Here is a 14,621-nt window from a genome sequence, read left to right as displayed (position 1 = left end):
CTGATTTAATAACAGCAGACTGAGTGGAAGAAATGACAGCCACCCTCTGGAGAGGTGCAGGGGGTGCCGCAACACACAAGCTTTTGCCTTATAATATATTAGTGGCCTTACTCTTTTAAATGACATGGTGTTGGATATTTAAGATAGCAGTTATAGTTGTGACAAGAAAATAACACCTACCAGAGCTAATTTGAAGGATATCTCAGATAGAATATGAAAGTATGACTCACCTGTAGTCTGCTCATTCAGCTTCATAGAACATTGTTTCGCTCATCTTATTTCCTCACTGACTCTGGGGGGAAAAAAAACAGAAAACCTTATCTTGTCCCCTAATCCTGTCATTTCATCAACCCTTCGCCCATTTCCTCTCTCTACCATCACCCTAGCTTCATGGTGACATCTGTCTCTCTTCAGGGACATCATGCTCCCCCAAGCCTACCCTACACATCCTCTGTTGCACACCCTTCAAGGCTTAAGTAGCATTTTAGGACTATGTGTCAGATCCTTTCAACAAAGAAAGTACATGGCTGTGTTAGAGCCTCGAAAGGCTATGTTGTATATTTATGTGTACTGTAGCTCCAAGCCACAGGGTCTAATGAGCGTCTCCCCTAAATTTGACCATTTTTGTTTCCATCAGGCCTCAGTGTGCTGTACTTCCTCTTCTTGGTATTCCTTCTTTTCCTGAACTTCGAGCAGGTTAAATCCCTAATGTATTGGCTAGACCCGAATCTTCGCTACGCCACAAGAGAAGCAGACATCATGGTATGTACTTGTTAGTGGTCCAGTTGTGAACTTGGTAGGGTAATAGGTCCACATTTAAAATTGATCCCTCTCTTTATTTTCTAGGTATATAGCTAAAAACTGGATCTCAGGGTGCACTATTGTGTGGATTTTCCAAAGTGATGCCATCCAGAAAAATAAAACCCTCTCATGAAACAAGGATGTATGCTAAGAATACACACACTGCCACCACATGGCCTTAGGCCATACATAGAGGCATTCCACCTATCTTCAAGTCTTCAACCTGCAGAACTCAGGGTTGCCTTTTACTACTTTATTTTAAAGAATGTGATACAGGATGCAGATAAATAGCCAGAGCAGGGGTACTTAGCTTGAGGGCTGGCTGAGTTCCAAATGCCACAGCTTCTTTAGGTATACAGTCTTAGTAGGCAAATGTGTAATTTTCCAAAGAGCTCTCCAAGCCCTACAGTGGAGCTTTCATAGAGGTTTTGTTACAGGATGCAGGGTAGAACAGGAATGTACCCACTTTTAATACATCTTTGTCCTTCAGTACTCAGCTCCCAGGTATCTTTAAAATAAGATGTACTCCAATCACTCTTGGATTTCCAAGGCATTTTAGGAACTCTCTGAAACAGTTCAAAGACCACTAGTACAAATAGATGTACTAAGTACCCTTTCTCCTGAGGAAACTGCAATGGAGCCCAGGGCTAAAACCAAAGTCAGTAGCTATTGTGTGCTGTGACCTTCTTGTCTAGTCTTTTGAATGCCACTATCTAGTGCAGGTTAAAAGAAAAGTTGACAATGTCCTAAAGAAAGAATAGGCATTTAGGGCACAGACATTTACTCTGCAGTTAAGAAATAACAAAGGGATTAAAGGCCTGTGCCACCATGCGGCATAAGCAGGCAGATCTCTGTGAGTTCAAGGCCAGCCTGGTCTACAAAGCAAGTCCACGACAGCCAGGGCTACACAGAGAAACCTTGTCTCAAAAAACCGGGATGGGGGGACTTGGGGTGGGGGGAAGAAACAAAGAACAAAGGGCCTGGCAAGGTGGTGCACGTCTTTAATCCCAGCACTCAGTGAGGCAGAGGCAGGCAGATCTCTATGAGTCTAAGACTAACCTGGTCTACAAAGTGAGTCCAGGGCAGCCACAGCTACATAGAGAAACAAAGGAAATAACAAAGGGATTAAAAGATCAGTAGTTAATCATCATCACAGAATGGCTAAACCCTTCTTAGGATGATAGTTCTAAATGTTTATATTAACTTTCCTGGGGTATACCATGAAAGCAAAAACAAGATCTTCGAAATTATTTAGAAGCCTAATTAGGATTTCTCATTTTCAAGGAAAAGAATGACAGGGGGTAACTTGGTTGTTTGTAATGATGATGGTTATGCAGCCTTTCCATTGAGGTAACAAAACATCTAGGAGAGATACGTGTGGCAGTACACAACTTTAATCCCAGCGCTCAGGAGGCAGAGCTCTGTGAGTTAAAGACAGCCAGGTCTATATAGTGAGTTTTAGGGTAGCTCAGGATATGTAGTAAGATCCTGTTTCGAAAATCCAAAACCAAAACATCTGGGATAATGACTCAAAAAGAAGTATTTATTTTGCTGTTTCAGAGGTCTCATTCTGGTTAGGTAACCCTTTTGCTTTGGACCTGTGACAAGGCAGAATACCATGGCAGGAAAAGTGCTTAGATCTTAGTAACCAGAAAACAGTGAGGGACTGACATCCCACAGTCCTCCTTGAATACATGTCGCCAGTGACTTAAAGCCTTTAATGTGAGAACCTTTGGAGAAATATTCGAGACCCTCACTATAGCAATAATACAAGTGATGATTGTAGATGATTGTAGTTTATTCTGACAGACACTATACCAGACATTTTCTATATTCAATATAATCCTCACCCACACCATCTAGTCATTACATTTTACAGAGGAGGAAAGAGAAAATGTAATGCTATCTGTCTTGATCAAAGCAAAAGCTGCTACTTCTTTCTGCTTCTAAGCCTATTCTTTGAATTGACTGTGCTGAGGGACAGTAAGGATCACAGTAAGGTTGGTCATACTTATAGCAGTCTTTCTTAGGAAATAAATTACAATCTAAAGTACAGTACTGGCTAACTCTTGCTAAGCCAGGTGAGGTGTGCAGCAGTTTGCTGATTCCAGAGGTGTAGGCAGTGAGGAAGTGACTTCCCTTTTTTCATTGCTTATCATATTTACTTCCTCCAGTCAGCAGTTCATGATGGTAAAGACTCATTGATGGCTATGGAGAAACAGCTTCCTCTTTGTATGGACTCTTTCATTGTTGGCTGTAGAGAAATGATCTTCTTTGTAAGATTTTTAGAAGGAAGCTCCTTTATAAAGCTAGATCTGGTGACAGGAATTTAAAAAAAAAAACACACCATTCAGGAGGTAGAAATAGGATCATAAGTTCAATGCCAGCTTAGGCAACTTAGTAAGACCCCCTTTTCTAAAAGTAAGAAGAGGACTAAGATGTGGCTCAGCAAGAGAATTCTTACTCAGGATCCCGAAGGGCCTGTTACTGGGGTAGTGGTGGTGGGGTAGTTGTTCTTGCATGTAAATCATGTCTGAGTCACACTGGCCCTGGGGTCACTGTTCTTCCCGGTCCTTCCCTGCCACTATTTGTGGTCTTGACATACTCTGCTGTGCTGAAATTCAAATTCACACTTTGATTTAGGATTTTTTTTTCTATAAATTGGAGTCACAGACAGAGTTACTAATTTTAGTAGAGGCAGTTTCTTTTTTGTTCGTTTATTTACTTACGTTTTCTTCTTTTAAGACAGGTTCTTTATAGCCTAAGCTGGCCTCTGATTCACTTTGTGACCATCTTGCTTCTGCCTCCCAAGTACCATGAAGTACCATAGGGTTGTACCACCAGCTCCCCTACAGTCCATTTCTTATCTAATAGTGGATAATTATTGGCTATTGCACCATAAAACAATTTCAGCACAGTTTCAAGAAAATTCAACGTATGTTTATACATTTTAAGCTCATATAAGAATACAAAGACTCCAATTCCTTATACCTAGCTTCAACAAGTATTGATTTGTGATTGATGTCATCATTGTCTACCCTCGTTCATTTTAAATCTGATCTCATATAGTAATCTAAGATGTATAAACTTTTCATTTTCTTTGCAAATATATACTTCACAGTCACATTTGTTATGCAAGCATGTGGAATTGGTGTTCACATAATGTTCCCATTTGCCTAATAACATGTTTTTTACATCTCAATCAATCACAGTGTGACCCCAATGAGGTCCTGATGTCGCTCCTGATGTATTCTAAGACTCTTTGATCACTAGTTTCCCTATACATGCTTTCTTTTTCCTAACAGTTTATTTGGTTTTCTCATAGAATTTCTTACATTAGGATTGTGTAGCTTGCGTGCAGAACATTGTCATTTGTCTTCCTGCCGCTGTACACCTCAGATTTCTCATACAGCAGGAGTAGAGGCATGTCAGAGTTTGCTTTTTATTCTGTGATAAAATATCACCACTAGAAGTAGCTTGGAAAGGAAAAGGTTTACTTACCTTACATGTTCCAGTCCCAGTTGATCACTGAGGGAATCAGGACAAGTCAAGCAGCAGCTGAGGTAGGAGCCATAGAGGAATGCTCGTGACTGGTTTTCTCACTTTACTTCTTATATAGCCTGGGACTTTGCCTAGTAGTAGCACTGCTCACAGTGGATTAGGCCTCCTAAGCACAAGGCTGGCATAGGATTCTGTCCCCCTGCTCCATTCTTATTATGGGGCTGTATCATAAAATGACACATCCATTGTTTCAACTAACTTCAGATGGGGAATATTCAGAAGAGACATTAACACTTTTCTAAACATGGACAGACTATTTTCTTGTCATTTTTCCCCCCAAACCAAATATTTTACTGTGTTAGTTAGGACAAGTAACCTAGAAATGACTTAACGCATGTAGGAGGATAGCATAGATTTTACAAAAAAAAAAAAAACCTGCCATTTTATTAGGAACATGATCATCTGGATTTTGGCATCCTGGGGCCTATCCCCAGGGAGAAGAGGAGGCAACCGAACTGCTATGCCTACCCTGCAGTGATAACCTCAGGGGCCTGTGGAGGGATTAATTGGTGAAACTACTCTTTAAAATTCTAATGCTAGGTTGTACAACTTCTCTTTTTACAGCTTTTCAGTGTCTTCCTATAATGAAAGCATAAATATATTTACAAAGCTTTCAGAACCACTTCCAGCCTGTGATTATGCTGAGTGGTCACTAAACACAGACTCCCAACCTAGGTCCTTATCTAGCCCTAAGCAGCTTAGTCCAGAGTAATCACAGAGTGAGAGGTTGAGGAATTCTTCTCTTTAAATTAATAGATAAGCGGCTTCAGCCCCAGGGTGTTTCTCTCTCAGCCAGGAAGAGCCAGTAACAAGAACTTACTGTTTCAGGATCTGGGAATGTGCAGTGAATGAGAGATTGATAGGACTCCACACTCAAATATGACCTGTTCGATTTAGAAAAAGCTGTAATAGCAAGAGTCTTAGAGTAACTTGTTAGTTTGTACGTGAATTAGTATAAGGAGAGTTTCTAATAGGTAGTTTTTAAGTGACAGTTCCAACATTGGCATAAAATAAGAAAGTAATTAGACAGAGGTTCAGCATACCTTTAAACAGTGATATCACATGTACCTGGCAACCGAGAAGCTGAAGAAAAAGCTAGAAATAGAAGAATAACTAATGCAGTAGACTTAGAAATTTTAAAACACTTTCTAAAAAATCATGAGCTGAAGAAGAAATCATGGCAGAATATTGGTCAATTTCCAATGACAGTGAAATGCTAACAAGATATAGGAAACGGGCCTCTGAAGAAGCCTGGACTGCTTTATTGGAAAGTCCCCACTGAAAATTGTACTAATTATTATATAAACTCAAAGCTGCAAATTCCCAAGCGTTTAAAAATGTTGACTCCATTCTAATTTTAGCTTTTAGTGTATTGTATCTTTCTAAGTAATTATAAATGTCACATTTGTTATGCAAGCAGTTATCATGTTTAAACTCTTCATGTTAACCAGGAGTATGCTGTGAACTGCCATGTGATCACCTGGGAGAGAATCGTCAGTCACTTTGATATATTTGCATTTGGGCATTTCTGGGGCTGGGCCATGAAGGCCTTGCTGATTCGTAGTTACGGGCTCTGCTGGACAATCAGTATCACCTGGGAACTGACAGAGGTAAGACAAGGGTCGGGGGACCCAGGACTCAGCCGTCACAGTTTGTGTGGAAGAAGCTGCGAGTTCTTGGATGGTAGTCAGTTTATCCTCCAGCCTCTGGGGAACAAAGCTGGACTCATACAATTCCATGACAATATTGTATACTTTTGCTTAAAAAGCAAAAACTAAACAAAACTTACTGTGTCCTTAAGGACTTGTGCTCCTTTGTGGTAAGTCTTAAAGAAAACCAAATGCTAATAAATGAAGTGGGAGTCCAAATTGAGATATATCAATTTAAAGAGGAAATCTATACAGAAGTAAGTGACTCACCTCGCTCGCACACCAGCTTTCTATTTAGATCTGTAGAATTGGGTGCTCTGGAATATAGAAACATCCACAGGTGTTTTGTCTCTTCTGACCATGACTTCCCAATAGAGCTCCATTGTTAAAGTTATTTTTAAATAACTGCATTTGTTTCTCTGTTTCTGTTTTAACCTGGCTATTATACAAATAACTAACACTCTTATTTTTGCTTAGCAGTAAGCTGCACAGCATAAGAACAGTTATTACTCTATTTTTAACCCTCTAAGCTAATTTGGTTTCTTCTCAGCATACATCCAGCAATGCTTGCACACACTGTGCCAGCTCCTCTCTCCTGGTGTTTCCTGGACCTCTGCCCATGGCTGAATCTCCTACTTTCTCTTCTTACTCCTCCTACCTTGGCTGGCCGGAAGTCCAGCCCTGTTCTCTCCCCTACTTAATGATTGGCTTTACGCTGCTTTATTGCCATATCAGGGGACAGCTGGAGAGCAGTTAATACAACTTTGAGACAGGAGATTTTCAGAACAAGGATTGCAACCAGAAAGGGGGCATACAGTTAGCATTTGAGTTACTCAATAACCTTATGCCTTCACTCCATTCATTACCTGTGATCAAAAGTTAGTGCCCATTAATTACTGAGAGGTACACTCCTCAAGAAACTATTAACAAACTGAAAGTTGGAGAACTACTTTCAATTAGTTCTATATTTATTAATCTTTGCCAGCACACAGAATTTGTCTATGTGCATAGTGTATCACAGTGTGTCTTCACTATAACAGCAACCCATCATGTTCCCTCTGCTGTAAACTACTCACACACAACCATTCTTCCTAATTTATGTGGAGCCAGATTTCACACAGATAATAAATGATTGCAGAAGCCAAAGTAAGTAGCCTATAAATAAACCCCACACGCTCTCACTCACTGGAGATGCGAAGCTGAGACAGGTTTTCCTCTTGACTTTTCTTTATATCAGCTACATAAGAGGAAGTATTACAAAAAGCCAGAAAGTCTTAGCTACATAAGAGGAAGTATTACAAAAAGCCAGAAAGTCTTAGGGCTAGTGTTCCAGCTCTTCCAGGTAGCTTACAATCTGGAAGACCACATCAGTGGTAATGAATGCTAACCTCTTCCTCACTCAGGAGCACAGCAGCCATAGTCCCAGCATACAGTAGCTGTCCTGCAGCCTCTCGGTTGTAGCCACAGTGAGAAGAAAGTTTGTGTGCTACTGACCGGCAGAATGCCTTACTGCACTGCTGTAGCATCACAGGACCCACTATTGCTAGTGATTGACATCTGTATCTTTGTAGTTTCGCCTTAAGCTGGATCTTCTCTCAGCAGGGTGTGGTGCTCCTGACACAGCTGACACACCTTTTGTTTTGGACAGTTTCTAAGAGACTTTGTCTCACTCTTGATCTTACCATGATCCTCTCTAGAATGGCCTCTTTTTCCATCCTTGTCAGTCATTTCTGTTCACATTCCCACTTCAACATGATTTCCTTCTAGAAACCATTCCCAGTTGCCCCCAGTCAGAGTGATTCCATCTTGTCCCCACAGTCCATCGATGTCAACATTGTAGCACCTGCCCCAGGCTGGTTTATTTTGAGGTTCAACGTCTAGATCCTCAGCCTAGACTTCGTGTTATCTGACCATTGTGCATACTATGGTGCCTATTGAAAGAGGGTATCACTGGGTCCCAATAGTGGTTGAGCTTCTCAGTCTCCTTCACTGTGCCATCAACAGCCAATCTTTCTGCTTTTATAATTACTCACAATTGGGCACCATACTGGAATTGTTCCCAATGAACAGCTTACATTCTCAAACTTTCGTTTTTGAGGATTTTGGTACACTTTGTTGTCAGCTTCGAAATCTTTCTCTTTATTTCTCTTAAAGATACTTTTGTGTGCCATTAGCCAAATTGACTCACTGGAGCTGCCACTGTTCCTTAAAAATCTCCACTTTTGTTTTGTTTTGTTTTGTTTGTTTTTAAAAGAGAACTAGTTGAGTAAATGTGTTTGAAGAAAGAAAAGCCTTCAATATAAAAAGCAAGAGCCTGATTCAGACTTTGTTATTTTTGGTTTTGTATAATGAGAAAAGAAAACATACTTTCTGCAGCAGTGTTTTTTTTTTAATGTGTGTGCATGGTGCCCCACTGACACTTCTCCCAACTATCATCTCTTATGTTCCTCAGCTTTTCTTTATGCATCTTCTGCCTAACTTTGCTGAGTGCTGGTGGGACCAGGTCATTCTGGACATCCTGTTGTGCAATGGCGGTGGCATCTGGCTGGGCATGGTCGTTTGCCGATTTTTGGAGATGAGGACTTACCACTGGGCAAGCTTCAAGTGAGTGCTCTTCTTTGGAACCTTGGTACAGTATTGTGTTTGGTTTGTGCTTTACTACGAGTGGGTTTTAGTATGATCTCATAATAATGGAAGGATACACAGATGATTTTAAATCTGATTTCAAACACCCATATAGAAAATGCTACTGAGTCATCTCAGCATTTGAGAGGCTGAGGCAGGAAGATTTGCAAATTCAAGGCATATCTGGGCTTTTCATGCCAGCTTGAGTTACATAGTGAGACCCTGACGCACGTGCAAACACACACACACACACACACACACAACTAAAAAGATGTATAAAATGCTAAATCATTTACCATTTGTCTTTTTCACCCTATATATTTCAAGATTCTAAGCATGCTTTTGGTTTGAAATAATTCTCACAGTTACTTCTTTTAATTCACTCCTAAGCCTGAGTCCAAACTCTCATCCCTAGATTAAGTGGTCTGTCCCATGGGGATGACCTCTCTTTTATCATACCATTGTTTGAGTGAGCTCTTGAAAAATACAAGGTTCATCATGTCATGCCCTTTTTTAGTTAAGGTTTTATTGCTGTGAAGAGACACTATGACCCCTTCAACTCTTATAACACGTTTAATTGGAACTGGCTTACAGGTTCAGAGGTTTAGTCCATTTTCAGCATAGTGGCACACAGGCAGCCATAGTAGTGGACAAGGAGCCAATGAGAATTCTACATCTGCATCAGCATGCAGCAGGAAGGGAGAGTGAGGGATACGGGCCTGCCTTCAGCTTCTAAAAGCTCAAAGCTCACCCTCACTTACACTTCATCCAACAATGCCACACCTACTGAAGCAAGGCCACACTTCCTAATAATTCCATTGCTTATAAACCTATGGTGCCATTTTTTCACTCAAACTACCATACATCTCTGTTTTGGCTTCCTCAGTCTTAAGTACAAAGTGTCTATCCATGGCCTGGGAGGTACGACCCTTTGCCATGTCATGTGACACGCCCAAAGTTCCATGGCCATCCACAATCTCCTTTATGTAGGGCTGGGTCTGAGTTGTAGAAACTAAGCTGTTCTACTTTGCTTTGCTGTCATTGATTGCTCATCATTTTATCAGGAAGCTTATCTTGACTCTAGCTTGAGTGTCACATCCCTCTCTGTGCTTGTAGGAGCAGTTTATATCGTCACCATTGCTTCATTTGGCTTAGTTCAACTTGCTGGTCAGCTTGTGGCAGGAACCATGCCATAGTGTGATAATGGAAGTAAATGTGCTCACTGCATTAGGAAGCACAAAATCTGATCATTTCCCCAAATCAGCTAGTGTTCTTCCAGAAGATAGTTTCAAAGGTGTGTGTGTGTGTGTGTGTGTGTGTGTGTGTTGTGTGTGTGTGTGTGTGTGTGTGTGTGTGTGTGTGTGTGTGTGCGTGTGTGTGTATCAACTTATAGATAAACCATAAAAGAGTAACTGGCTCATGGTCATTTAGGTTTTTACTGTTATAAAGGCTACAGAGAAAATCATGACATCTATGTATGTTTATACACATTTCTAGTCCTTCCTCTCTCTTTGATAAGTAAGCTTGATAAGTATACTGATTTATCGTCTCACCCATCCTGAATGTGTAGATGTATTTATTCACTGAATCTATTCTTAAACCTTTCAGATTTATCCCACATTAAATGACATGGGAAGGTCTCATGCCCAATTCTTTTGGAGCTCCTCTTTTCACAGCCTTCTATAGTTTAAAAATATTTGCGTGTTGTCATAAATGGAATTTTAGTTTTCCATTTTGATATACCATGGCCCCACAGTAGTTGGACTGAGCCCAATGCCTGTCTATGTTGTGCAGGCTCTTGACCTTGACCACAAAATCCTCTTTTTACTTCCAATCACATGATGGCCTTCAGCTCACTCTGTAGCTCAAACAGACTTTAAACCTTCTGCCTCAGGATTTTACTAGCTGGGATTACAGGAGTGCACACCAGGTTCCACTTCTCTCAGTTTTTTGCTTGTGTGTTGTTCATTAGAAATAATATGTTGGATCTATCTCTTTTAGAGTTTTTGTTTATTGTTTGTTTATCTGGGTTTTTTTCTTTTGTTTATTGGTTTTTTTAGATGGAATCTACTAATAGAGCTAAGGCTGACCTCGATCTCCATCCTCTAGATTGCATGCGGGGATTATAAGCCTTTGTAACTATGTTCGGCCTAGGTCAGATTTATATTGGTATGTGGTAAAAGGAGATTTTATACTTTTTGCCATTAATTGTCCTCTTTGGTTTATTAATAATCTCTTCTTTGCCTATTGACTTGAGGCCTTTGTAATTATTTAAAGGCAATCTAATGTGTAACAGTATCTAGGCAAGACACTGCTCCAAGCAAGTGGAGTAAAGTGCTACCTTGATGCCTTGCATCAGTTCTGAAGGTAGTTAGATACTGCGGCTCTCTTTCTGATGGCAATAGTGAGGCCAAGGCTGGGAGACTTGCCTAAGGACACACAGTAACTAAGCAATGGAATGTGAATTAATACTAGGCTGACTTGCATACAGCCAGAATACTTCCTCGTATTTAATAATTTATCCTCCCAGGCTCAGCAGAATCATTTTATCAAGATGCCAGAACATAAACCCACTATTAAACAAAGGCTTAGTATTTTAAAAGCGGCATTCAATATATAAATGAATATAGATTATTTTAAACCTAATTAACCTCAACCTCTTCGATACATTAAATATTCTCTTTCTGGCTTGTGATGTATTCATTATTTCTGTTTTGTTATGTTTGCATTTTGAAAATATAGGTCCTTTGCCATACTTATTAATTTGGGCAGGCTCTGTTCTTGTTGGTACTTTGACTCCACCCTTCCTAGGATGTCTTCCCAGCACATCCTTACGCTGAGAAGACATATAACACAAGTATTTAAGAGACTTGACCTGCTGTCCTCCTGTCTTCTGCCCCTCTTCCTCTAGAAGGAAAGGTCAGACACACTGTTATTTATGTTATTGGCACTGAGCATACAGTCTAAACATAAAAGTCCTCAGTATAAACTTATATTGAATTAGACTCCTCACTAGGTATTTAAATGGCTTAGACTTTAGTTTAACTGAGCTAGTATAGGCATAAGGTTATTGCATAATTCAACTTCTGATTTCTTTACCCCCATATCTGGTTGCAAGCCTTGCTCTGAGAATCTCCTGTGTCTATGTTATATAAACATTACTCCCCAATTGTCTCCCAAAATGCTAATGAAGCAGATTACAACCAATCCCTGAGCAGGGGAAAGAATAGGGATGGACTTCCTGCCAGCCAAGGGAGGAGAAGTTAGAAGAGGAAGTGAGGGCATTCAGCAAGAAAAGATACCCAAGAGAGACAGGATAAAGAGCTGGAGCAGGAAAGCTACAACGTGCAAGGATTACTGGGATGTACTCTGAGAGGAAACCAAATTAGTTTAGAGAGTTAAACATAGAGTAATAACTGCTCATTATTGTGTTGTGAAGCTGATTATTAAACAAATATAAAGGAATTTCAGTTATTTGTATGAAAGCTGGCTTAAGAGAAATTTAGAGAAACAAATACTGTTAAATGTAAAAATAACCATAATAGCCTAGATGAAAAGCTGGGATTATACCTAGGTCCTATGTTGACAAAGCTGATCTAAACCACCTCTTCTTTGCAGCTAAATTTTTTCCTGTGTGAGATATATTGTTTTCTGTCATTTGAGTGAGTGATTCCTGGGATTAAATTCATGAAAAGTTGAACATCACTGTCCCCCCCCCCCCAAACTCTGGGGAAAATAAATGATATTGGTGAGATCAGGAACAGGAATCATGAGCACTTTTAGCACAGCACCCCCTTGGGAGAAACAGTGGTGGGAATAGAATCCTTACTCCATTTATGTTCTTCTTGGGTGCTTCTATGTTGTGTCTTTAACACCTGCCAACTTCTTGTGATACTACTTCTCATGCTGAGCCCTCTGTTAGCTCATTGACGTCACTGTGCCCTGCTCATCATCCCTGAAGTCCCCCAGTCCAGTGTGCTTCTCTAACCTTTGCCTGAGACCTTTCCAGTAGAAAGGATCCTCTCTGCTCTTCGGCATTTGGTAGAATATCATCAGTGCAGTTTTCCCTTTTATCATCTTTCTTTTTGTTTGTTTTTGTTTGTTTGTTTGTTTTTCATGACAGGGTTTTTCTTTGCTGTCCTGGACTCACTTAGTAGACCAGGCTGGCCTTGAACTCACAAAGATCTGCCTGCTTCTGCCTCCTGAGTGCTAGGATTAAAGGTGTGCGCCAACTACAAGTCTGCACCACTGTACCTGGCTTTTTGCCTCTTTCTTCTTCATGGTTTCCATTCTCTTCCAGGGACATCCATACCACTACAGGGAAGATCAAACGTGCTGTGCTGCAGTTTACCCCAGCTAGCTGGACTTACGTCAGGTGGTTTGACCCTAAGTCTTCCTTTCAGAGAGTGGCTGGGATATACCTTTTCATGATCATCTGGCAGGTAATCTTATAGATGCTTGTTCTAAGGGGGAAAAGCAACACATAACTATTCCTGAAGTCTAAAATTAATGGTAGGATGCATTTCAGCTGGGAACTTTGGAAGAGATTCTTGTAGCTGGCATATAGGGTAATTAAAGTCTAGGTTACTCTGTCTGAGGGGTTCCTTCATTGTGGAACAATTTTAAAATATGAGTCTCTGAATTATAAATTAGAAACTGATTTTCTGGAAAAGGTCATATTTAGCATACACTAAGTTAGGTATTTCACTATTCTAAACAATATTTTGAAAACCAACAAAACTATGAGAAGGCTTTTCTTTACTTTTTAATTTTAGTTTTTTTGTATAGCTGGGTGACAGATATTAAAGGGCAGTTTGTTTGTTTATAAAAATGAAACTCTTAAGTGTTATGCTTTGCCTTTTTCTTATTAGAAGGAACCACATCTGGGTTTCCTAGTACCCTACCATTAAATCTTCTCTTGTATTCCTCCCTCTTTACTGTATAAAATTGCACCTCAGCTTTTACCAGTTTGCATAATGTGTGGAGACCTGGCTTAGCCATGGGAATGGAACCATTGGATTGTGTGGATCTTGGAGCAAACTGGGGGAGAGAAGCAGAAATTCCAGATGGAAGAAATGTTGATAATCTCTAGAGAAGGATTCTTGTGCCACAAATTTTGTGTGTGTGTGTGCCCTCTGTCCCCAAGAAGTCTCTCTCACATGGACCTCACCATGGGAAACTAGATTTTGTCTAAAGATTCTTTAAGAATCACCAATGATAAAATTTTAGGACCTTTACATATATACTAGCTTGTATTTGTGAACACACCACATACAGTAAGTATATAAATATATGGGAATTTAAAAAATTCTAATGAAAAAGATCAGTACATATCACTTCTAAGAAAATCTTGTTCATACACAGAAAACAATTCCTTTCTTGATACATAGATTTATATTTATAGAAGTGTAGGTGAGTAAATCATTACTATGATTTATAGTTGTCACTCTACCTCCATTTCTGCAAGGTTGATCAGAAGATTCAGCCAACTGCCAATAAAAATATTTTTCAAAACTCCCTGCAAACTCAGAAGGATGGTGTGTACTTATAATCCCAGAAGTTGGGAAAGTGAGATAAGAGGATTAGTGTAAGTTCAATACCAACCTGGGCTACATGATACCAGGTCATAGCAAAACCCTGTCTTAGAATACCACCAACAAAAATCACATCTGCCCTGAGTACACACAGTGCATGCCTCCATAGTCATCTTAAAATGACCTCAAGCTTCATAGGTTAGTGCTGTGCTAGACTAGAATTGGGCTTTCTTTAGATCTGTCCTGGTTTCCATAAGGCTACAGGATTTATTTGCATTATTTTTCCTGGGCTCAAAGACTGTTCTGACTGTTCCGCAGATCACACAGAGGAACCACGTGACAGAAATGCAAACTAGGAAATATTTCAAAGAGTTGAGGACCAGAGATCAATCACTCCCCTTTTCACCACTGCAGTCATACATGAACATGCACATGAACACATACATGCACT

The 14,621-nt window shown here is 40.1% G+C and overlaps 1 protein-coding gene across 1 annotated transcript in view; it reads left to right on the top strand.

Annotated features, from left to right (window-relative positions):
• PTDSS1 (phosphatidylserine synthase 1) overlaps nucleotides 1-14,621 on the top strand; it is a 55,860-nt gene that overhangs the window by 18,990 nt on the left and 22,249 nt on the right. Inside the window, exons 4-7 of the mRNA XM_084751323.1 lie at nucleotides 638-762; nucleotides 5,814-5,972; nucleotides 8,464-8,615; nucleotides 12,937-13,078. Coding sequence (XP_084607449.1) covers nucleotides 638-762; nucleotides 5,814-5,972; nucleotides 8,464-8,615; nucleotides 12,937-13,078 — 578 coding nt within the window. The remainder of the gene's footprint in view (nucleotides 1-637; nucleotides 763-5,813; nucleotides 5,973-8,463; nucleotides 8,616-12,936; nucleotides 13,079-14,621) is intronic.

This window comes from Acomys minous, assembly GCF_964271855.1.
Source record: "Acomys minous genome assembly, chromosome: 12".
NCBI classification, from domain to species: domain Eukaryota; kingdom Metazoa; phylum Chordata; class Mammalia; order Rodentia; family Muridae; genus Acomys; species Acomys minous.
The sequence above is the reverse complement of the archived record's forward strand: the minus strand, read 5'-3'. Positions and strand labels throughout refer to the sequence as shown.